The sequence below is a fragment of the Apteryx mantelli genome, chromosome 1 (assembly GCF_036417845.1).
Source record: "Apteryx mantelli isolate bAptMan1 chromosome 1, bAptMan1.hap1, whole genome shotgun sequence".
In the NCBI taxonomy this organism is placed as follows: Eukaryota; Metazoa; Chordata; class Aves; order Apterygiformes; family Apterygidae; genus Apteryx; species Apteryx mantelli.
In genome coordinates, this window is record NC_089978.1 from 13,911,348 (window position 1) to 13,936,215 (window position 24,868).

The following is a 24,868-nucleotide window of genomic DNA, read 5'->3' on the forward strand; positions in this document are numbered from 1 at the left end:
TCTGTGTCTTGCCGACAATGCAGAAAGCTCATGTAGCTTTTGGAAAAAATAAATAAATCACGTGTACAGCTGCTTGCTGGCAAAGAGCAAGTGGAGGAGGGAGAAGACATGTGGGACAGCACCGAGGTACAGGGGATTGCAAGAGGAGAGAAAAGTGGGTGGGTGAGGAAAGAGAGAAGTTTTGAAAGCAGATCAAGGGGAAAGGATGGGAGGGGACTTGAAGTGGTCATGTGCAGCTCTAGGAGGATACAAACACCTGGGGACCCTCTGCCCCTTACGTGACTAAAGGATCACATGATGGAGACCTCCCCCACCCCCAGAGCAGTTCATTAAACTGTCAGAAAAATCTTTTTGTACATTAGCCTATTTTCAAGATTCTAAAAATAACACTCCTGGGACCCTATAGAGAACGCAAATTTAGCCCTCTGCAAATCCTGCAGTACAAAATTAAAGGCTACAAGGGAGCAAGGAACCAGGAAGGGGAGCCCAGGGCCGCGACTGCGGCAGCCCAGCTGCAGGAGAGGGAAGGGGCCTTAGCGGGAGAGGCGGCCTGGATGCTCACGCATTAACAGCTACTGAGGCAGTTATAACTATCATATATGTCTGTGCCTGACTGAAGCATTTCACCTCTTCTTGCTTCAGGTTTCTTGGCTGTTCGGTGGGAATAAAAATGAAAAGCACTTTGAGATCTGCAATGCAGACTGCAGCCAGAGCTAGGCAGAATCGGTATTAGCAACAGTACCATATTGACCTAGAGCGACACGCTGGCCATATATGTCACAATCACCACCGATTTCTGCAAGAAACAAATAAAACCAAACAACTACATGGAAAATCTGCAGACTGCTTTGCCTTGCCTCTAAGCCAACAAGGGCTTTGGTATCTTGCTCCTCCTCGAAATGTTGTGGCTCAGTAACTGAACCTCTGGGGCGAACAAGGAGTTTAGTTACACATCGGGATAGCCTTTATTTCTGTCCTTTTTCACCAGCTAACATAACCTACCCATTACACACACCAGCAGCTCTCCCTCGAGGTAATACAGCTCTCCCAGCACAGGGAGAGCTACACTACAGCACCGAAGCACACATCCTGTTTCAGCTCAGAGGTGTGAGGACCTGGTGCCAGCACCTACCTCTGTCCTTCACCCAAGCAGCGACTTGGCAGAACAAACCCACAGCTGCTACATCTAACAACCACTTCTCTTTTATCCAGGACCCCGTCTTACGGTAGCTCTATCTCACTTACCCATCGCTGAATGTGCAGAGCTCTCTCACATCCTCCCACTTACAGTGCCAGGGCAGGAAAACCCCAATGCTTTGCTGTTGACACAACCTCTAGATGTCAGCAACGAGGTAATCATCTCCTTTGCACACATGTATGAGGTCAGGGAAAGAGGTTCAGATCCCACTACAGAGGTAAGACCGCTCTCTGCCTCATCCCCCACCTCTTCATATCGCACTTCAAGATACTGCAGTTCTGTCAAGCCTCTCCAGCCGTGTCCCCACTGCCTCCTGACACAACAGCCAGCATGTTGCTCCAATAAATCCCTTCCCTGGTTAATGTTCTCGCACAGCTCACACACACAGCCAATCGCGAGTGGCTACAGCCAGATCAGCGAGCTGCAGAGTTAGAGCTGTACCTTAACTCTAAGTTGAGGCTCTCAGAGGTCTAAGCATTGCTGAACACTGTTCCAGAAGGACGTGATACCCAAGAGGGGGCATGAAACTCTGTATTAAGGGTTTTCTTTTGCTTGTGAACAAAACAGCTGGCATATTTTCCTCTTGTATTTTCTGAGCGGCTTTTACCTACCAGCTGAGCTGTGAAGTCTGCACAGCCAGGAGAACAACATGCATGCTGTTCTGGTTGAGGCAGAGCCAGGATTACCTCCTCCTACCAAATTTGCCAGCATAACTGCTCATATAATTGCTCCCATACCTTCAGTCAAGATGCCTGGGCTAGCTTAATGGCTTTTATACGTATATTTTTCCATAACCTGGATTATTTTGACAGGACTGGCTTAGGGTGCGACTATCTGAGCAATTCATCCAGCAGACTGGGAAGGGTATAAACGCACAGTGAGGGAGTAAAAGCAGTGAGGACTGAGGAGGGACAGTAACTTTGGCCCCAGACACCAATGCCTGCAGCACAGGCTTTCAGATAACAAACCAATGGCCTTCAGACAGAGAGGTGCACCAGGAGAGCACCTGAGGCCTCTCCTAGCCATTTTCCAATTATTCTCTTCTCTTCTTTTGCTTGAATACTTGAGTCCTGACTCCAAACACAGACAAAGGCAGTTTTTTGGCTTTATACAGTTTAAGGGGAAGCGACAGGTCCATGTTACCAAATTACTGTGTAACAGTTTCTTCCAAATCCTGAACAGATTCTTCTGAATCACAATCAGAATTAAACAAAAAGAATCTTTTTTATTTGTTTTAGAAAAAAATAAAATGTATGTTTTTCATGATTTTTTCCCCCTCTCAGCTAATCTCTCCTTGGTAACCTCCTACACACTCCAAATTACTTTGTACATTTTGAATAATTTGTTATGTATAAAGACATAGTCCTGATGTGACACGTCCATCCCAACACTGACCATGTTGTTCCTACATTATTCCTTTTCCCCAAACCATGTCTGCCCTATATATTCAGAAAGCAAGCCCTCCAGGCTTGGAGCTGCTTTTATTCCAGCCATGTATAGTTCTGTTCTGTGTTTCCTACAGCAGGAAACTGGTCTCTTAACTGCTCCCTCGACACAAGCACATATAACCTGTACATACAAACATAACACAACACATACATACACAAAAAGGCCCTTTGCATCCGCTGCACTTAAACTCACAGGTTTGGCACATCTACCTCATGAGCATGCACTGGTCAGCAGCAACAGGCAGGATATATGCTGGGAGGACAGCTATATATATGCACATTGTGTGTGTGTGTGTGTGGGGAGAATACACAAATAAAATTAGTAGATTTTAAAAATATATATTTTTTCAAATTATGGATGAAACATTGAAACTGAACAACCAGGTAAGAGGTTTTACCTCCTACAGGAAAATATCTGTCTGATATCTCAAATTTTAACAGGAAAATTCTGCTTATAGTTACCATACCTAAAACTTCCTTCTTTCTTTTTCTAATGTCATTCTCTCAAGGGCTGGCACAAGACTAAATACCCTCCTGAATCAGCACTCCTCTCACTCTGTAGGCAGTGAGCTGCAGTAATATTCATTTCATCTAACAGTAGAGATCTACACCTGAGCTAGTCACTCTAGACTCCCTTTATAGTCAGTGGAAAGGAGACGACCTAGGAGATTCACCTTTAGGACGGGCGCCTTTCTTTCCAGCGACTGCAGAGAACGAGAGTGACGAACTCTGATGGAGCCATCTACATCTGGTAAAGCAAATCCGATGTCTGGTGCTCCACCGTGCCCAAGATAACAATGGGTCTGATCTCCAGGACATCACTATAAGACTGAGTAGTAACAACCTGTACTCTGCAGATGGGCCCAAACTTACTCTGTCTGTGCAGAAAGGCAGCAAGAGATGAGCCTGCTCAGACCCAAAAATTGCATGTACCGCATTAAATCAGGCATGACTCCAAAGCTAGTAGCACAGAGCTTATTAGCTGAGTTATCAGACACAGCTTTTGGGTCCGAGCCAGCTCCCTTCTCCTGTCTCACAGAACCACAAGAGTGAAGTCAGCTTTTTCTGCAAAGGCTTAGCCACAGAATTATTTTTACTTATTTGATTTTTTTTTTCCACCTTCCTTGTAAATCAAGAGCAAAACACATACGCTTAGGTAACCAATATCTTTCTCCTGTCAAAGTGGCTTTTGGTTGTCTTAGATCATGTTCATCTATTCCTTCTCCTGAATCACCACCCCCTTCCCATCCCTTGCCTCTTTCATAGCTGTTGCAAGATAGTTAATATGTCAAGTCAATCAACAAAAGGACAGTGCCATTATGGTAGGTGTACCAAGATGTACCATTAACCCAAAGATGGTGTAAAAACCTCAGTAATAAAACAGATATGGAAGCTCCTTCCATTCATCTCAGAAAAACAGGGAGGCCTAATTCTGTCCAGCTGAAGTTGATAGAAGCCGCAGCACTGACACAAATATGTGCTGAATCAAGACCCAGATGCTTATTTAGGATAATTGTTCATTGGTGCATTGATTTGTTCCCTAAACGAAACATTTTTTACAACAGAGAAAGGACAAATTTTGAGGACACATCTTTTTCTAGTATTTTGCTGCCAAGATGTTTCTGTCTTCTTAATGCTCAATTAGAAGAGTATTAAAACAGTAGCTATGCTTACTTGATAAATCCAGCTGTAGACTGCAAATACTGTACTACTTTGGAAAGATTTTCAGCTGCCATTTATGGCTATTTCAAGTGCACTTTGAAAAGATTTATGTACTATGTGTCTTGCTGGAAATGTAATAAACCATAAATTGAGCAAGTAAATGGACTTTGTTTATTATTTGTGAATCATTAAGAATATCACAGCAGAATAACTATGGGAAAGAATAGCAGTCTCCCTGAATGACTGAGGCATAGAGACTTTTCTGAGGATTATGACCAGATAGGTTGAGTAACTCTGTTAGAGACATTCAGACCAGCAAGATATTAATTGAAGGAAAATTCTTTGCATCTTAGTCTATTGGGTTATTACAAGTTGAAAATGGGGAAAAGACAAAACACCATGGACATATGGATCATCTCAGAATGCTACACAGAGAATCAAATATACTGTCCAAGACCACATGAAACCCATTCAGCTCCCAAGAAAACACGCAACCAAAGAAGGCTTCCTATCTTGGTTTAAAAACAACACAAATCTCATTCAAGTTATGAATAAAATGCTCTACCAACAGACAGAAGACAGACTCTAGAAGACAATAATCAGACAAAATGTACAGTGCAACTGCCTTTCAGTTATGCTTCCCTAGTCTCAAAAAACACTGACAAGTGGAAAAAAACAAAAACAAAACTAAAATTCATAAATTGTGATCTCTACCTACCGTGTATATTTTGAGCAAATATAAAAAGGCTTGAGATATCCACTTGCTTACTCCCCACTGACTTAAAAATCTTTAAAAAGCAGTTGAAGATTAGTCTCTTAAAAAAAAAACAGCCACCAGGGTAATAAAGGAACTCCTCTGGTGGAGGAAGTAGCCACCATGCAGTATTTCCCTGGAGTTTTCTGCTTTGTTTTTTCCATGATGAACCTCTCAACCCAGACCCAAGTTTCCAGTGATAAAGAACGGTCTCTTTTTCAGTTGGTGAATCTTCTGAGCCCTCACTGCACAAATATAAGGCAAGGCTTGGAAGCTCAAAGGAACACATTGTTGAGGACTACTAGAGTTCAACCACCGTTGGCTTGTCTCTTCAAGTTTGTATGGGTTGGTGCCTCAAGACAATTCTCTCATTAGTCTCCAACAGAAAGTCGTCACTGACTCAGTACAGCAAGAGTTCCTGGCACAGAAGGCTGCTGATATTATCTATTCACACGAGTCTTACATTTTTTAATACAGAATCTTCTTCAGTGCCAAGGGGTCCAAGTACGTCTTGAGAGACAACAGTTCTGTTCTGTTCTGGCTGCTCAAAAACTTTAGCCTGTGCATTAGCTTAACGCTACCCATCTTTTTAATTGTAACTTGTTTAGCAAACAGCTTATAAGGGAAATTGATTAAAATTTTCAAGGAAAGTGTTAAACTAGTTCACTGAAGTTCAGATCATTGGTCTGAAGAAAGAACAAAAAATGCTCTGACCAACAAGAAGGTCACAAATTCTGCCAACCAAAATAAGTCATATAAAAGTGACTGTTATCGAGAATTTTACTCAGGAGTTTAGTGATAAAAAGATTCAAGATATAAATAATTATATATTTACAACCAACAAACAGTCACACAGAGGAGAAGGAAGAAGTTACTTTCAGTGCAAAACCTCTACAGAAAAACAAACTTGGCAGAGAACTGCATGCAGTCACAATTCTGAGTGCTCCTTTTAAATACCATGCTTGTTCACTCCTGCCTGATTCGTGCTTCAATCTACTAAATATATAGCTATATGAAAAAAAAATAATCAAAAACCTCTTACCCAGTTTTACTCAGCAAAAAGGAGAATTCATGCACTTTGTAGCTAGGAGAAATACGGCGGGTTTTAGGAAGAGCTGAAAATATTTTTAGGAACATCTGATGGCCATTTGCGTATTCCCTTAGTTTTCCATTCCTAATAGATGGCAATCATAAACGTTTCCAGAGATTTCCTTCACTGTGCATTACTTTATATTCAAACATTCAGGTATCTCTGTATAAGAAAGATTAGCTACGCTTGCAGTCTTTGCTCTCTTCTAACTAGATGAGCACTCAGGGAGTATTATTTCCATGTAAAGGAGACAGAAAACTGACTGCATCTGGCTTTTCCACTTCTAATTTGCATGAAATCAATATTTTGCAATCCAGAGTTTGGCTATTCTATATTTTTGTTTCCCTGAAAGGGTGAGATTCAGAAAAATTCCAAATGGGGGGTGGGAGGGAGAGAATGAGACCAAGATTTTCCATACCTCAGGACAGTTTATAAAGGAAAAAGATTCTAGTTCTCATGAAATATATAACATTTACGGTCCTAGAATGGGAGTCTTAGAAAAATAAGGCAAGAGCAGGGGCTAAATTCCAGTCACTCGCTGGGCTGTTCTGGAATGACCATGCTTATGGACAAGAGCATCATTCATTCTCCGGAATCAGCCCTTTGTGCCTTTGTTCTTCTACAGCTTAATGCTCCACAGAGGAAACGAAGCTGATTTCCCAAAGACACACGTACACAGAGCAATATAGCCAAAATCAGAACTTGTAGACAGTTAAAATATTTTTCCTCACAAGATTTCCTTTCTCCTGAGATGCTCTTCCAGTCCTTCTACTCGATACCTTTGATATTTCTCTAAATTCTCACCCATTCTTGGATTTGGCCCTGATTTCAGCCAAGTGTGCAAAGGGATCTGTGCAAACACCACATGCAGATAAAGTAGGGGATATTTCTGCCTGTGTAGCTTTTAGTGTTGTACACCTACAAAAAGTATGTGTATATCAGTGTGGGAATATAACTGAGCCCAAAGTGGTGACACAGAGAAATACATGTGGCCAAGCCTTCACATGGTGACAGCAAAAAAAAAGGAACTGTTTATTTACTCTCAGTGCTACATCACCCGTTCAAATCTAGCAGTGCCTTTTGTGACCACAGGTCAATTATCTTCACCATCTGGTGGCTCAGGGAATATGGTCTGTAATTTAATAGTGGTCATAGACCAGTGCACTGGGAAGGATAGTTCACATCACAAAAAACACCTCTGCTTTCGGTATGAACTGGCCTTCCTCTGGGCAGTTCTGCATGAAGAGTCCCTTGACTCTTCAGTCTGACACAGGAATACATATCCTCATACCTCCACTAAACTAGGGTTGGAACTGAGTGGCAGGGAGAAGAGGAAAACTCATTCCAGTCCTGAATTACACTGCAGTGATGAGGTAGATTTTTTCATAATTTAGTACTTCCAAGCTAGCATCGTTCACTAACAAAAAAGTTGCCTAATAGCAATAGTAAAAAGGGTGCTTAAACGCATGCTTAAAGTTTAAAAAGTTATGTCTCTCTCTAAACCCAGTTCTTGTTGAACATGTGTTACACATAACCAAAGCCTGACACACTTCCTGCATTGGCAGGGAGATAGCGATGGAAAAGTTCGTTGAGGTTAGTTCAGTGATTTACAGCAAAGGATGGGGAAAATCACATCTTTCTTCAATATGTTTTTCTACTAATAATATACACATCCTACACAAAACTAGTCTAAGACATTTTGCACTAAAGCTACAGGAAAATAACACAAAGGTGGCAAAGTCAGTGACTGGCATTTTGGTTAATCCAGCCCAACATGACCTGAGGGACAGGATTTACCTCAATTTTAGAGGGTTACATCTGGCAAGTCATCCTGTGCTCTCTTCATAGCCAGAGGAAAAACATACACAGTTTTCAAATTAGACAAAACTTCACCTTTACTAGAGCACAGCTAAGGCTGGGATCCACTCTGAGCAAGCAGCTGCTGCTCCCCAAATAACATTCACACCATCCTGCAGCAAGGAGTTCCTGCAGCTTAACTGCATAATGTTCTCACTTACTCATTTGGCCTACTGTGGGCATTTACTAAATTCTGAGATAAATCACACCTTAAATGACCCATTTCTTTCCATTCACCAGAAGGGAATTGCAGTTGACTAGGTTGAATGTAGACTAGCTCAAATGAATTCCATTCAGGAAGCTTACGGAAGACACTGATAACTTCCATTTATTGTCTTAGAAGGAGAAAACTACTTCATGTACCTTCTGTCATTCATCAGTTATGTATCTTACAAAATAAATCACATGGGTTTGTCTAAAAAGTCTTCAATGCACACACACAATGCATAACAAATTATGGTTATGCACGCAACTGTTTCTTCCCTTTTCTCACCTTTGAGTCCTGGGCATGCCATGCTAATAAATACATTTCATGCATAAACCCATTACAAAAGCACTGATTACTCATATATTAAAGGATTAAATTAAAAAAAACAAAAAGTTATTTACTGGAGGGAGCAAACAATAGTGGAGGAAGGGACACATGCTTTGCTAAAGGCTTGTGCTATTGTTTGCTGGACCTCAAAGGAATATCAGAAATTGTGGATCTTATCATTGTTCTCAAAGAGGAGAATGGTTCAGTGGCCACAAACAGCAATGCCAGGAACACAGATTTGAAGCACTTTTTCTGAAGGCTGCACAACTAAGCAGGTGACATGCTGGTCTGACATACTGGTGACTTGCTGCCAGATATATTTCTGTAAGAAGGCACTAACTTGTATGAGAGCCCTGCTGGCCACAGAACAGACTAGAAGCAAGGAACAACATAAGAAAGCCATCATTAGGAATCTCCAAGCTCTGTTTCAGGCTTTAGCTTTACATAATCCAAAACTCAAACACAACGGACCTGAACAAAATTTCAGGTAAAGGCACTGTTCTTAAGGGAAGTGGCAGCAGACTCCCATTGCCATAGTCACTGCTTCCCAACTCCAGGTGGCATCCTGGCAGGGAATCCAAATCTTTTATGAGAACTACTCCAAAGTTCTGAATATGGTAAACTTCAGGCTATATCCTATAAATCAACAGCTAACTCAAAAAGAAAATCCCTATTGATAAAAGCTAGAGCATTAACAACAAAACTTAGGAGCCTACACAGATATATCTACCCATAGGCAGCAGAGAAAATACTACCTATAGGACTTGGGAACAAGAATCTCACTGTACTTCAGTCACCAAGTGCCCTGATCCATAAGAGGTATATAGGCATCTCAGTCCCTTTGGCAATGTTGGCTCTAAGGTGTTTTTGAATTTTTCACTCTGAATGTACAAAGTATATATGAATTTCCAACTCATTTTCACTTCCAACTACTTCCATTCTGTTCCTGCCTGATCTATAACTTATGTTTGAACATATGGCAGGGTATTTGCTAAAAATTCCCTTGAAAAGTGCATTCCCTAAATCAATTCTAAACAGCTTCAGATTTGAGATCAGGACAGGGCGGTGGGGGAAAGAACCTAACAGTGCTTTGTTTTTTATACAGCTAACTGAAGCAGCCAAAAGCTATTTAGAGTTAGTGAAAATTCTATAAATTGTTGGGGAAAAGCAATTTAATCTTAGTTCCAGATATCAAAATGCTCACTATACATTAAAAAAAAAAAAAACCTTTATAAAACTTACTATGAAATACTTTGTAGAAAGATTTAGGAAAAATACTGCGTATGCGTTCAGCAGGAATTCCCAGGGGTTGTCTCATTTACCTCATTATAAACACACGCAAACACACATACAGAGTGTTAATTGCTCTCCAAAAGAAATCTGCAGGCATAGACTGCAAGAAAATATGTGGGTCCTTCTCCTGGTTCCCTCCTCCCAACAGACGCCTACTGTTCTTCTAAAAATTCCCCACAAAAAACGATAGTGCTAATTGTAGCTATCACAAAGTGTTTTTCCATAGCCACAGACATTTAATTCCTAAATTTGAGCTGATGCACATGCAGAGCCAGAGACCAAGCGGAGGTAGGAGCAATGATGGATCCATGCAGCAATTCATTCTAGCAGGGATAATTTAAATACACATCAAGAGCATAATCCCACAATTGGCAGATCCTCTTCAAAATCTTGAAATGCTTATTTTTAGCCTCTTAAAGCTAACTCACACAACACCTTATGAGAACACTGTGGAGCCCAGGCACTTGTCTCCATACCACAGAGGTATCAAAAACTCTGTTAGTTCCCACTTTAGGACTTATTATCTTTTTTTTTTTTCCCCTAGGAATAATGTGGGATTTATCTTCTCAGAAGAAGAAGAAGAAATAAAGTGTTCAGCTCAAATCTCAGTATCTACTAAGACTTGAAAGTTCACATGGTCTTGTGCCAATCAAAGCTGCACAAGATGCTCAAGTGTGTAAGGAATGGGCTAGTATGCAAAACACTGATGTGGTTATATCAGTTAATGGTATATTCACCTGGAATATCAAAGGCAAAGCCACATCTCAGAAAGGTCAAAGAAAATAATAACAATCAGGACCTTGAAAAAAAAATCTCTCAATGAACAGGCTTAAAAAAAAGCCAAAACACTGCAAAACTGTCACATGACAGATGTTAATTCAGAGAAAATGGGGCAAAGAATAAATGACTAGCATCTGTTCTCCTTGTCTCAAGACCCGAAATATACTGGTTTTAGCTGATCACCACGCATAGCAAGTCTTCCACTCCCAAGCATGTTCACTGAGAAGCTAGCACTAGCCATCAAGGACGAGCCCAGAGAGCAAACAGTAACTCACTAGCCCTGACAGCGACCGAATTGAGGACGGCCTGTGGGACTGCAGTCCCTCAGCAATACCAACATAAGAGGCTGTCCGTAGGGAGAGGACAGATCTCGATTCCACCCTCCTGGCTTGTTCTCCAACACCAGTCACAGCAATGAAGAGAGAAACGGTTATTGCTTTGACTCGTTCTTAGCCTAAAAATTGTGTTTTCTGTATGCTGGAGTAAATGAATGTCCCAACTTTATGGGGAAGACTTCAGACATATTATATACTTTTTTACCCAGACATGTTCTGAAAATTACTTTTTGTATCCATAGATAAAAGATTCAAACTGTCATTAGATTACATATAAACTACTGATTACTTTTCAAATTGTAGTCAATAGTGGTTAATAAGCCTCCTTTAGCAAACTGTCATTAGAAAGAAACACGCAAGTTCTTGCCACTTATGAACAGGAGGACTGTTAATTAAGAGCTATGGAGACAACATTCACAGGGAAAAAAAATATCATAGTTGTCAGAGAAACACACTAGTTTTGTATTTAGAGTTTTTATGACATTTTATTGTGTTTAAATTTTACAAAGCTGCTCAACCATAGCTGAGAAATGCTAGAAGTTGTTATTAAAATGTACCAATGCCAATAATTTTATACTCAAGGACCTTATTTTCAAAGCTATGCTATATCAACAAATCCCTTGGTTTCAGCAAGAGACATGTATAGATAGCTTTCAGAACTCTTGTGACACCAGACTAGAACTATGGATTTTCCATTAACAGATTTAATAATGGACTTAAAACGGAACCTTTTGGAACCTTTTATGTCGGAGCCATTTATTGTAACAGAAGATTATTTTATCAGCTCAGAGATAGTAATCTTTCTGGGAAAGATGATACTTCTAAGAATTTAGTGTTTACAAACAAGCAGGAGTTTTCAAGAGTGAATCTCTCATATATACACACACTAGAAAAAAAAAAAAGGTTGAGTATCTCCACCCACTTAAAGCACTTAAAAGAAATGGAATTCTTTTGAAAATTCATCTCCAAACATGGGTTGCAGAGTCAGCTTTTTGAAGATAAAACAACTTTATAAAGAAGGAAATAATATGGTAGCAATTGAACCCCAATTTCACCTGTTTGACTTTGGGTCCTTTCATGCTTTGGCTACTAAAATTTGGCATGAATCAGAAAGCTGAAATCATTTTACCATATCCAAACTTAACAGAGCAAGAAACTGTCTCTGAAGGAGCTTATTTTATCCACTTTTTTTTTTGTTGTTTTTTTAAAGACAAAACACACATACCCTTAAATCTGGAGAAAAGTTGTCTGTTGAGGTGGAGACTGAGTCGGATGATATTGCAGAAGCAGATTTGGTATGGGCAGAATGGTCTGAGTGAGAAGTGGAAGCACTGTAAAGAGAAACACAACATATCAGAACTGTGCATTTCTAAGACTACTCAAAAGGCTATAAATATAGCCAGACACTCACTTGCAATCATATCAAACAATTTTCATGAGTTTCCACCCTTTCCATTGTCAAGTATTTTTTCCTCCACGGTGGTTAAAAAGAACCTGTTTTCCTTTCTGTTCCTATGGATTACCAAAGCACACACAATCCCTTATCAAACCTCAGCTCAAACTGAGCCAACACGATGACAATCACAAACTTGATCAAACTCTAAATCACAGAAACTATGGGCCTCAATTTCAAACTTTCAGATGGGAGATATTAGTGTGCTACAACTGGATAAAAACAGACAGAATCCTGAACACATGCCAGCACAATTCCAACCACAGCTTTACAGTGGTGGAATAAATTCAGAATAAAAATGCTTTCCATCACACATAACTTTCCTCCTTCAGGTGTAAGTATAACCCTCAGGAGAATTAAAAAGACTCTTCCATTATACTATCACAACTCTCTGGTAATGCAGAGTGTGATTTGATCAAAAACAAAGTAAACCTGATTTTTTTAAAGTTTTTTTTTTTTAGTACAGCTGTAAGCAATTAAAATAAGCTTATTTTATGGCATTTTTATGTTGCAACCTCTCCTAGAACCATAATTGCTTAAAATAAGCATTTGATAATAATGCTCTTAAAATGCTGTATGATTGTAAAGAAAGATCCTCTGTGGTACGCTGTTATTCCCTGCCATAGTACAGCAGTGAACACTACTTAGACCGATTAATTCCTACGTCCTTATGGATCCCCACTGACCTCGGAAAGGTTTTGCTTGGGTGTGAAGATACTCCTAAGGATTGGCTGCCAAGCTCCAAGCCTGGCCTTGGCCAAGGCACGATTCCAGCAGGAGTGTTACCATTACTAGTTGTATTAAATAGACATGTGACAACCTGGAAACAGCTATATCTGAGATTCCAAAGGGCCTGGAGATGTTAATTGTCTCAAAACTGTTTTGCTGCTTAACTGCTGGTAAACAGCCACTGAAAGGCCACAACGTTCCATTTGAATTTGTATTCTTTGGAGTTTGGCAAAGTATTACACAGGCAGTGTTAAAAATATGAGGTACTACAGCAAAATTGGGCTCTTGCTGGGAGTCAATCCTTTCTCTCCAAGGTTTAAAGAGTATTGGCAACTTTTTAATGCTGTAAAGTGGAAATTTAGAAATGGAAGTTTTGGGAACAGTAGAAACTTATTTAAAATAAATGATACTGTTGTGTAAAACGAATAGCACAATTCTACTGAATGCACTTATTGTACACGGTTCAACAGCTAAACACTCATCTTTCCAAGTTACTTAACTCTTGACATGAGTTTGCCAGGAGACACTGCATTTCGGACGGAGCATGCCACTTGTGCACACAACGTCACTCATACTCTCCCGACAGCAGAATCTCTGTCCCAGACAGAAAATAATCTGACTCTAAAATTACAAAGACTAAATCTGCAAAGTTTCCTCATTTCGGCCTGTTCTTACAGGTTGATGGGCCTCATATATACACAGCCCTCATGTACAGTTTCAAATATAACTAAATTGATATAACTGTGCTGCTGTTGAAAGGGATGGTCACATTCCCTCTCTTCCTCCTCTCCTCAACCCGGGCTGCGCGCTGCTACCATCTCCATTGGGCTGGACGAGCAAGCACGTGGATGCAAGGTTCAATTCGCTGATCTGCCAGGACAGTGAGCTATTAATAAACATGAAGAGAGTCTTCTGTTGAATAACAGAGCTGATCTGATTCATTATATTGTCGTATAAATCATCAGATCCAGTGCACGGGGGAGGGAAGGAATCTGTATCAGGAGATGGTGAGGAAGCTTGAGAACGCTTCTGCTCACAGCAGCCTGAACGCATGCTAAATTAGGTGTAGCATTAGACCACATTTTTACATTTCTTTAGTTGAACCAGCTCAGACCCCTAGATGTGTTCTCTTAAAATTCATTTCAGCTTGTTTTCTGTATGTTCAGCCTTCATCTTTCAAGAGTTCAGTCCAGTATTTTCAACTGTTTAATTAATTTGATTTTAAAACACAAGTAAAAAATCACCCTTAAGTGTCCTACAAAGCAGCATCTATCTCCTGTAGATCAACCTGTACAGAGATAACACTTGAAGTTATAAATTAAGAGTAAATAGATACTATAGATGCCTTTGTCACTCAGTATCAGCTCTGACTCTTCTCCCTCCTTATCCACCCTGCCTTCTCCCCCTGCAGCTTCCAGTCGGGGGAGCCAGAGTTTCAGAATAAATCTTTAGAAGTCATGACTTTGAATTCTCTCCCATTTAAGGGCCAGAATTTTGTACATTTAAATTTAGTTTCAAAAGTCATCAAGTCTGCTCAGAGTTTACAAGTCATTAGGCACAGGTGTAAATAAACATGCAAGGAACACAGCAGCAGATAACCTGGCCTATGCGCTCACACTTCATTACCACGGCACAGGAAGACAACTTACTCACCGAGTGACCACAGCTAAATTACTGAACACAGTAGTATTTTAATAGAAACATTTGCATCAAGAATTTCACATCCCTTGCCACAGAAAATGCAACTGGAAGGGCCTTTAATGAAGTACTCTGGTCTTCCCCTCTCTGCCCCCAAGCTAGGACCAGCTACACCCAAACAATTCCTGAGACGTGTCTGTCTAACCTGCTCTTAACAGCTTCCAGCGACGGAAAGCGCTAAACAAAAGGATTAGAAATTCTCCAGTTGTTCTGCTTACACAACTGCTCTGCCCTTGCACATGCCCAGTGTCTTGTTAATGGATAGGCAGTGATCATCTACTCGCTGTAGACCAAAGAGTTTTATGAAATTGTCAATTAATTTTACTTCTACAGGCTGACGGATGAGCCGATTTATGCAGGAAAAAAAAAAAGAGGAGACCCATAATCCACAGGCTGTCTGAGCTGTGAAAGTGTTTTGTGTTTGTTGATCACGCTTGGCTTCAAGTGGGTTTTAATGAAGGAAAGCATTTGCATTTTAGAAGTGGATTTTCAAAGGCTCCCAGCATCAGCCTCTCCCTGCCTCCGCCGAAGCCAATGCTAAGGCTCCCCATGACATCAGCGGGTGCTTTCGGAAAGCCCAGCCTGCGCACACAGTGAACAATGCCACTTGGATTATGCAGCCCTACACAGTATGCATAGGTTGCGTATGTTTGGCTCAGGGCCTCTGCTCTCCCCATCAATCATTTCTCCAGGGCTGAAACGAAACGAGGGAGCAGGCAAGGGAACCTCCGCTGCCTCGCGACTCCTTCTCTCTAATCGTTGTCAGGCACTTGCGCGGCTCCAGTGCTGCTGCTTAGCCAACTAATTAACCCGATGTCCCTGTGTGAACATGAGAAGTTTATTAGCTTCAGCACTTTAGTTACCATAGAGCTCCCCTCTGCTGCTAATGCAAAAACAAAGACTCCCAAGCCTTGTAGTTTAACAGTCCTTTGGGCAGGGGAGGGGGAGAGCGACCTGTGGCCGACAAGCAAACTCGGAGTGGGGAGACCAGAGCTCCCTTGCCAGCTCTGCCACAAGCCCTTCTGCAGGACCTGCAGCAAATCATTCACTCCTGCTTTTGCTGTAGTTTCTCCACCATATCGCAGCTTTTGTCAGTGCAGTCTGGTACAATATTTTTGGCAGCATGATGGGGCAATTCTGCTGTTAGTCTAAAATGTGGAGGACCCCACGGAGGAAGCAGTATTTTCACAGAGAAAGACCCCACACACCTGCGTTTCATGAGTAAGACATTATAGGGCAAGACTGAGTGATGGCAACAGCATGAGGGTCAGACCTTACTGTTGTGTTTGGGGGCACCTGACAAACATTTGAGAACATGTGTATGTTTGGCCAGGTTTCAGCAAGGGTTAAAAATCACTGGAATTTTGCCAATTACTACTAATTGAAGGTTTGGCTCAATGCAACACAATCAACCTCCAAAATGAGAATTTTATCTCTGAACTTCATTCATGTTCGAGGAAACTACATATCTTGAGGTTCACAAAATACTTAGAGCTCTTCCTAGGGGAAAGAAGCAGACTGTAGATATTCCAGAATGGACCTGTGAAGACCAAGTACCTCCTGCAGCCTTTCTGCTCCTATGCTGCAAGCCCAGGCAGCTCCCCGACATCCTTTCCTCACGTCTAGGTTAAGTGGCAAACAGGACCCCTGCAACAGTTCAAAGGCACCTTCAGGGAAAACACCTTATTCCTTTTACCACTATCGCTGTTTCTCCTCTCCTTCCTCCCAGCCCAAGCAGAAGCAGGAAATAAGTTTGGGATGCAACTAACACTGATGTCAGTCTTTCATCTTAGTAATTATTATTATTATTACTAAAATGTATTTCCTACAGCCAGATTTTGAAAAATAAATGAGACCAAATGAGATTTGTAAGCATAATGGTCTTGTATAGTATCTGCCTGCATTATTAACCCCTTGGCTATATGGAATACATATATGCAACTAGTACAAGAATTACAATGGAAACGAAGCACAATGATTCAGCTCTTGATAAAGTGTTCACTGTTATTATTACGACTATCCCACACCATGCCAGATGGTTTTCAAACATAATTCAGCCTCAGACAGATGCCCTCTGGTGATTCTTGTTCAGGCAACTGAAAGGTATTACTGCCTCTGCAGCAGAATTGAAGGTATGCCAGTGTGCTTAGCTTAAACTAACAACAAAGATGTAAAGAAGCTGCAGACAGAAGTGTCTGAGACACGCAAGCTCATCCTGGTACGCTGTGAAGGTGCAGAGGAAATATTTGGCGGAAAGCAGAGGCAAAGTCTCAGGCCACTTCAAAAAGTATCATCAAACAGCACCTGCCAGAGCCATCTGAGACAACCTCTATCCTCAGACACTTCTAAAAGCAAGGTGTATAAAAAAGGTAAGGTAACTATTATAGAAGGAGTCTGAATATGAAGTTAGTGCTTTCCTAGATGAGATCAGCAACAGTTTTCCATGGAAGGAAAAAGCACAAATCCAGCTTTTGAAGGTGGTGATTTGACCACATGAGGCTCTGAGAGGAACACAACAAAGGCCAAGTAAGCACAGAGATGCACAGGGACTGCCGGGGTCAAACTGTAAAAAATGCAGACAAATGCACCATTTATGTAGGACTGACTTTTCCTCCCTGTATCATTACTCCCATTGTAGGCAATTTATTAAAATATTCTTCGTACTCTAAAAATAGTATTTTTTTTTCCCCATCCATCCACCCTCCACAAGAAGGAAATCTAGAATATCTCTTGGAAGAGCTTTCAATGAAAGTCAGACCTAAGGACAACCATGCTATACAACCTCTCCTGATAGGTTGTGTGATCCAGGAAGAAAGTCGTGACAACCGATTTTACTTAGCACATGAAAAAAAAAGAAAAAAGAAAAAAGAAAACTGTCATAACATACTATGAGGGACCATGTGATATGAAATAAACCATCCCAGTATTTAATTGCTAAGAATGGTCATTTCCAAACACGTATCTTAGAGGTCTGCCTCTTCCTGTTCCTAAAGATCAAGAAACAACCCTATGCAAAGAAGGACTGGACTGCAACTCCCAAAGAAACTACCCACTGTTAATTTTTGAAGACACTCATTCAGACTTTGAAAACTGAGAAAGAGATCTTTGTCTTGCTTCAAAACAAGATATTGGCAGAAGAAAAACAATAATAAAACAGAAAAGAAAATATCAAGTTCAGGTTCCTAAAGTTCCTATCCTAAATCTATGATTGGGAAGCTGTGTATGAGTGAAACACCTGGAACAGAGCACCTGGATCTCTGAGAAAAAATGATGAGACAGGAAGGACAAATATATCTGGGAAATAAGCTGTTTAAAAACAAAACAAAAAGCTTATGGATAGGGCTTTAGGACACTTATTTTCTGTACCGATATCTAAAAATACAAACCTGGCTCACTCCTCCAGCTAACGCAACCAAAATGCAGGCACTGATGAGAAAGTCAGCTCTCCAACACCTTCTTTATGAATCTTCCCTTTCCTGCCACTGCAACAAGTAGCTGCTTCTTTGCTTGCAAAGCTGTGCCAATTACCGAGATGCTAATTGGCATGAGCTGCTCACACCATTTCTTCTGTATCCAATTGTATGTTTTGTTTCAATAGTCACTGAACTGACAAGGAAAACAGGTGATAAAATGCACCACTGTGCTACACAGTTTCAGCCGCAGAGGTCATAAATGAGAAAAGCACTGCAGAGCGTAAATTTCCATTTCCTCTCTTCCTGTTTTTGTAAAAGTTTCTCATTATGTACATTCCTAAAAATTAATCAAGGTGAAAACTGCAAATTAATGATGACTAGTGGCAAATACAATTTAATTTGGAAGCTCTAGATGACAAGAGAGCAGGATCCAATTGGTTCAAATTTACAGCAGGGCCGTGAATGCGTGCACCTGCAGTATTTGGGCACTTTTCTTAAAAGTATAATTACGTTGAGGTATTGAGCTTACTTCCCAAATTTGAGCTGACAGCTCTTCCTCTTCAATACTTTCAACACTCCTGTTTCTGTCAGAGAATGAAAAAGAAGTACTGAAAAACCTTTTGGGTCATACCAGAGCAGAGGGAGACAAACCAGTGCTTGTTCCCCATGAATATCACTTTTGTCCTAGTTAGTCCTGGCTGAACTGGCCTGGGAAATCCAGCTGTTGCCCACACCAGGATCTCCCATTTATAGCAGCTCCCTGTGGACCCGTGCAAGGCTAGGTGGCTCCTGTAGCCCTTATTTGTACATCTATTCCTAAGGGTATTCAGCAGTGCCTTGCAGATCCTTCTTCAGGGAAGTACTTAAGCGAGCAGGCGGTGTCTAACCGAATCGGGACTCGGCAGCAGGGGCGGGCGTTCTGCGCAGCATTCTGCTCTGACACGGCGTCGTAACAAACTCTGCTGCTGTAAATTAAGTTTTAGCCTCTTAACACCCAGTCTGCCCCAGGACAGGAATCCCCCTGTGCTAGGCACTGTACGTATCCAAAATAATAGGCAATCCCTCTCCCGAAGAGCTTACACAGATGGACAAAGGAGTTTTATCTCCAGCAAGCAGTGATTCAGTCTCGGTTCTTCTCAGCAAAATAAAAAAACAGAACAGGCTTATTCTACTTAGACTACACCTACTAAAAGAAACTTAATTATACATAAAATGCATCCCTACACTAACAGAAAACACAGTACTGTCTCTTTATGCACATGCAGAACATAAAATTGCTGTATTTAAGAACTACATGGAACTCACGTTTTTTCTAAACATTTGAAAATCCCACTTTAACCTCTGCTTGACCTGTAACAATCTCAGAGGGGGAAAAAAGCCATAAACAAATATGCTTTTGAAGGAAAGAAAAGAACCAACTGCCAGGCTTCCTCTGGCATTCAGAAAAGGCAGACAGTTATATAATATAATAATATACCCTCTCCATTCAAAAGGGTTGGCAACGTCAGAGCTTAACAACATCTTAAAAAGAAGCCATTTCAGCAAACAAATCATTGTGCATGTGTGTGACAGACCTAAAATAGCCCCCCACGCCACTTGCCTGAATGAAAAAGATTCACTTCTGTTGCCAAGCAAATCCGGGTCTCAATCTGACTGCAACGTTCCAAGGAAAGAAAATGTCACTTTTTAAAAGTTGATCCTTTTAAGTAGCATCCTGGGCTGAATATATAGTACATGTTTTCCCATGAGCCATAAAGAGAATGTCCTTATATTTTGACCGTGAACAAGCTTTTCTAGGAATGCAAATTTTGCTCTTAATAGTTACACAATGGACTACAGTGTCACAAGCACTGTTCATGCTCTATTAGTCATTCTTTTATTTTTTTTTACACAGAAGTTCACAAAAGGCCTACAGTGCGCGTAGAGCACTTGCTAAACAATAGGCTGATTGTTTAAAATATTTGCAAGATTCCAAGAATAGAAAGCCAACACCCAAAGACAAACCAATATGCAGCATATAATTAATAACAGCAAGCAGCCCACAGTATCATGCTTTCATGAGTCAAACAACCCAGAAGGTAGAAAACAGGAAGAACCCAGCTACCATAGGTCTAAACTAAGATATGCTGATCACCCTGTGGAGGATAACAACAAAATGATCTGTAGTCTTGAGAGAAACAAAAATGGGAATTAGTTTTCTAACAAGCTCCAGCATGGGATGGGATGGTAGTCAGTAACAAGAAACAAACCAGAATTGGGGAAAAAGAAAAAAAATCTTGCATTCCTGATGGAAATAGACATTTTACCTCTGTTTCAGCAACTAAATTTCAGCCTACATCAGCAGAGTCCAAAATTAGTTACCACCTCCTGAAAGCAAGCTGATAATCCAGTACTTTGGTCTGAATCCAGTTCCTAATGGAAATATGTTTGCCTTGCAAAAACCACCACTAGCGCAAGCAACTTCACTTGCAGCATTAACAGTTACAGCAATGACTGTGGGCAAGGCAAATGACTGTGGGCAAGGCCATCTCCTCCAGGTGAGACAGAGCTGGAAGACAGTCCAGTTATGGTTCTGCCCTACCGCTTGTAATAGAGAGGTTTGACAAGTTTTCTGGAAATGGCTGCACACTTCTGGGTCTGTGCCTAAAGCTTTTGGGTTCCCAGCCACCAGGACAGACCCTTAGCATTGAAAATAAATTAAGACTGGAAGATGAAGAGGAGTTCTAGATGCAACCTTGCTTATTATCACTGCTTACTCAAAACAACAACATCGCTTACTGAAATAGTGCTCTCAACCTGCTCATCTCTGTGCCTTCCCGCACCACGGGTTATTGCTATACTTCTTGGATCATCTGGAGTTGTTCAGAGGGAGCTAGTGGCTTCATTTTCAAATAGGAGATGCTGTAGATGGTAGGACTGAACTCAAGGTGAAAAGGATCCCCCCTGAGAAAACAGTATTCCTGGGTTGAGAAAACGTGGTCAAGGAAAAGAAACTGTAGTAATTTAGGCTACAGATATTTGAAGAAATGCTGCACAGTGATAGAGAGAAAGCCATTAGGGAGATCACTAACACGTTCATGGCATCTCTAGGGAAGTCTCCTGGGGCCGTGATAGATAGCAGGCGTCCTGACTTGCAGTTCTCTCTCCCAAACTGCCCAAGGCACAGCCTGGCCAGACCAGAACCAAGGTGCTCTCCATGCAGCATGACTGCTTCTAGCAAAAAAGCAACTTGAGAGCCCAGATCCAAGAGCTTCCTGGTGACACAAGAGCATCTGTGACTCTTAGTGTTATCTGTGGAAGCATCAGCTTCCAGGGTCCAGACCTGGGTGGTGTCACTGTCTCCTACTTCAGAGCAATCTCAGATTTACCACAGTACTGCAGTTACCCCTCACATGAGAAACAGGGCTGGCAACATCCATCTTCTTCTACAGGTATTTTGAGACATACAGAAAGAAAAAGTCATTATGGAAATACCAATTACAGTCCAAAACCACTCTTATTATTTACCAGTATTTATATTTATCATATAAATGTCAACCCACCCCCCTTAAAATATGTTAATCCAGAGTAAAAACTGCAAGTAAAAAATGATCCGGATTTTGATGCAAATTCAGACATTCCCATACTAAGCTGCAATAATGACTCCAGAGTCAATGTGAGGAAGTAGAAGCAGTAAAACAGAAACTAATATGTGATCTCAAATCTTTTGTTTGTTTTAAAAGCTTTTTGTTGCTATAGATATAGTAACTTTTTATTATTTGTATTCTGGCAGAAATTCATAATTTCTAGTTACATGCTAAGACTCAGTTATGTATAGTTTAACCAAATATGCTTCCCACAATTCATGTGCTGCCTCAATTTTTTGATTGTTATTTATCTCCCTATTTAAAAAACATCTTGATAAGAAAATAACATGTACTGTCAAATGCTCTCTTTTCCTTTCAAACACACACCACACAACACCCTGGCCCCAATAAAACAAACACCCACAGGAATCAAAAAAACAGAGATTTACTCATCAACAACATTAGTTGCTCCATATTGGGATTAATTAAAAGAAGGAAGAAAAAGTATATAAATACAATCCATTTGGAGAGTCATATATCACCTAGAAAAACTGACGTGGCATAACACCTCAGTATTATCTCACAGACACGGTGCAGCAACATGCTCTGCCAGACTCCGCTCAAAAAAGGTTTTGAAACAACTAAGTTCTGTCACCAGCACAGCCCCTGCACAAAGCTGGTCCCTAGAGGAGTCTTAAGGCTAAATTAGTTTTCAAGTGTTCAATAATTTGGGAGTTTCATTTTCAGAAATTCAAACTAAGACAACATGAGGATGTTTTCATAAACATTGAGCACCTGTATCTCACAATAACCTCACAATAACCTCCAAAGGAGAGCCCAGCATCTCTGAAGATTGCAGTCCATCAGTCACAGTTCTCAGGTTCAGCACTCACAACTGGGACCAGGTTTCCAAAGAAACATTTATGGTCTAAATACAAGGCCTGGTTTTCAAAGCACTCAGAAGCTGTTGATTTCCATTAGGGCCTGGACTTGCCAAAGGGCTCTGCCCTCCTCCACGCCTACCACTGGCCAGTCATGGGGTACATGTTGAAAACAAAGGTCTTTCAGATTCTAACCCCATACATCAAAAGGAGACGCACAAAGTTAACAAGCTCATCTGAAGACTCTCTACACATCAGTTCCTAAGCATCTGTAATGAAGGCTAATCTTCTAAGATCACCCACTAGCCACAGCCACTTCTTCCTGATGCTTTTGCTTGCCTCAAACAGAAATTGATGCATGTGAAAAACTAAATGACTTAACAAGCAGTAGGATCAGTGAAGCCTGGATGGGTTCAGCTCCAGATGGTAGACGTTGTCGGTGTCTATGCTCCCACCTAGCTGATGGAAATCCAGTCAGCGGAGTCCAGAAGATCATTCAGCTCCCTCAGAGCGAGCACCTACCTTTGCTCGGCTGGATTGCTCACAGAGCGTACTGACCCCACCGATGACAGTGAAGTTTTAGACACCTCCTTCACATGCAGATACGAAAGTCTGAACTAGATGCTGCCCCTGTTTCCAGAAGATGAGTGTCTTGTGGCAGAGAAGTTTGTATTTGCTTTTTGTTTTCAACTGAACATAGCCTTTTCAGACATCAGAGGAAGCACAGGAGGGGAAGGAAATGCCAAAATGAGAGACAGAATATTGTGAATATTCTGAATATATTATTCGTGACATCTTTCTCATGTAGGTAAACCCTTATGCTGAAAAAGGGACAAGCTTTTTCCATAATGGGAACACTGACATGGTCTCCCTCCCCATATCCATCTTTATTTTAAATGCAAAACTTGTAACTTATTACTTTTACTCCTCTGTCAAATATGGCTGAAGTTGTCCGAAGGTTACAAAAACTACAAGGGAACAAACTCAGATACAGACATATGTACAGAAACAGTGCTTAGGAAATCAGGCGACAATTCTTTGCTCTTTCCTTAGTTGCCCACAGATTTAGTTAACATACAGAAAAGAGAAATAAAATGAGCTAAGAAATAGCTCCTTCCTTTTTTGGAACAGAGAACAACCCAAACTCGATGCACTTCTTGCCCTTGACGCAAGGATGAGGAGGGAGTTCTGCGTAGGTGTTCACATCTGAATTACTCACTGCAGGCTCTCCTTACAGTCACTGGGGAGAAACAGAGATGACTCACTCCTCCCCACTGTCTCCAAAAAGAAACCCAGAGAGACTAGCAGAGATCTGTCTCAGAGAAATCTCTAGTGAGATGAGAGGAGTCTCATCCCAGATGCCTCTACTTTTCTTTAGGCAAGGTAGAAGCAGAAGATGGAGCCTATAATCAGAATACGTTTTGGCTACGGAAGACATTTGTCCATAGCACTGGAGACTGGTGACGAGCAGAAGCTGTACCCCAGCGGTTTATAACAAGTGAAGGGCCAAGACTGTTCCATTGGCACAAGTCCTGAGCAGGGATATGCAGCAACAGTTCCATCCCATTCTTCTTCTCACACCCAGGAATTCAATGACCATTCTGAGTACAACGTTCTTTGAGCAAAAAAGCTTGGGAAACACTCTCTCATGAACTGTGGGAAGCTCATTTTCAGTGCAGAAGGACATCTGTTCTTAGACTGAAGGACACAGACTGAATTTTCAAGAGCAGCCTACTCCAGAAAGCAACTTGAGTGAAAACAGGTGCACAAGATTCTACATTTTTCATTTCTGTACCAAAGGTGTTTTGTTTATCAATAAGAAGGTGCCTATTCATTTTGATTTTTTAAAACTATCCACTGGTTAAATCAACCTCTGCTCTGATAATTGTTTTAGACTATCATCCTTCAGCAGGCCATCTTTGGTACTATGGGTTTCAGTCACCTCTCACTACCTGCCCTCCACAGGTAGCTAGACAGGCCCTATAATTTTCCATATATTATCGATTCATTCACAGGCTCCAACTCATTCACAAGCAGTTAGCTGAAAAAGCTAAAGACGTTAGTCCTACTACCTGTCTCTGCAATCTCTCCCTTTCAGAAGACATAGCAGGGGATCTTATAGCAGGGATATTAACTGAAATCAACAGTGAGATTTCATAACACAGCCATAAAAAAT

General features: G+C 41.1%; 1 protein-coding gene across 2 annotated transcripts in view; it reads right to left on the bottom strand.

Moving 5' to 3' along the window:
• Positions 1-24,868, bottom strand: part of MTMR2 (myotubularin related protein 2) — a 62,975-nt gene that overhangs the window by 29,851 nt on the left and 8,256 nt on the right. For both annotated transcript variants that reach the window (XM_067289707.1, XM_067289702.1), the window contains exon 2: positions 12,178-12,283. In XM_067289707.1, coding sequence (XP_067145808.1) covers positions 12,178-12,283 — 106 coding nt within the window. The remainder of the gene's footprint in view (positions 1-12,177; positions 12,284-24,868) is intronic.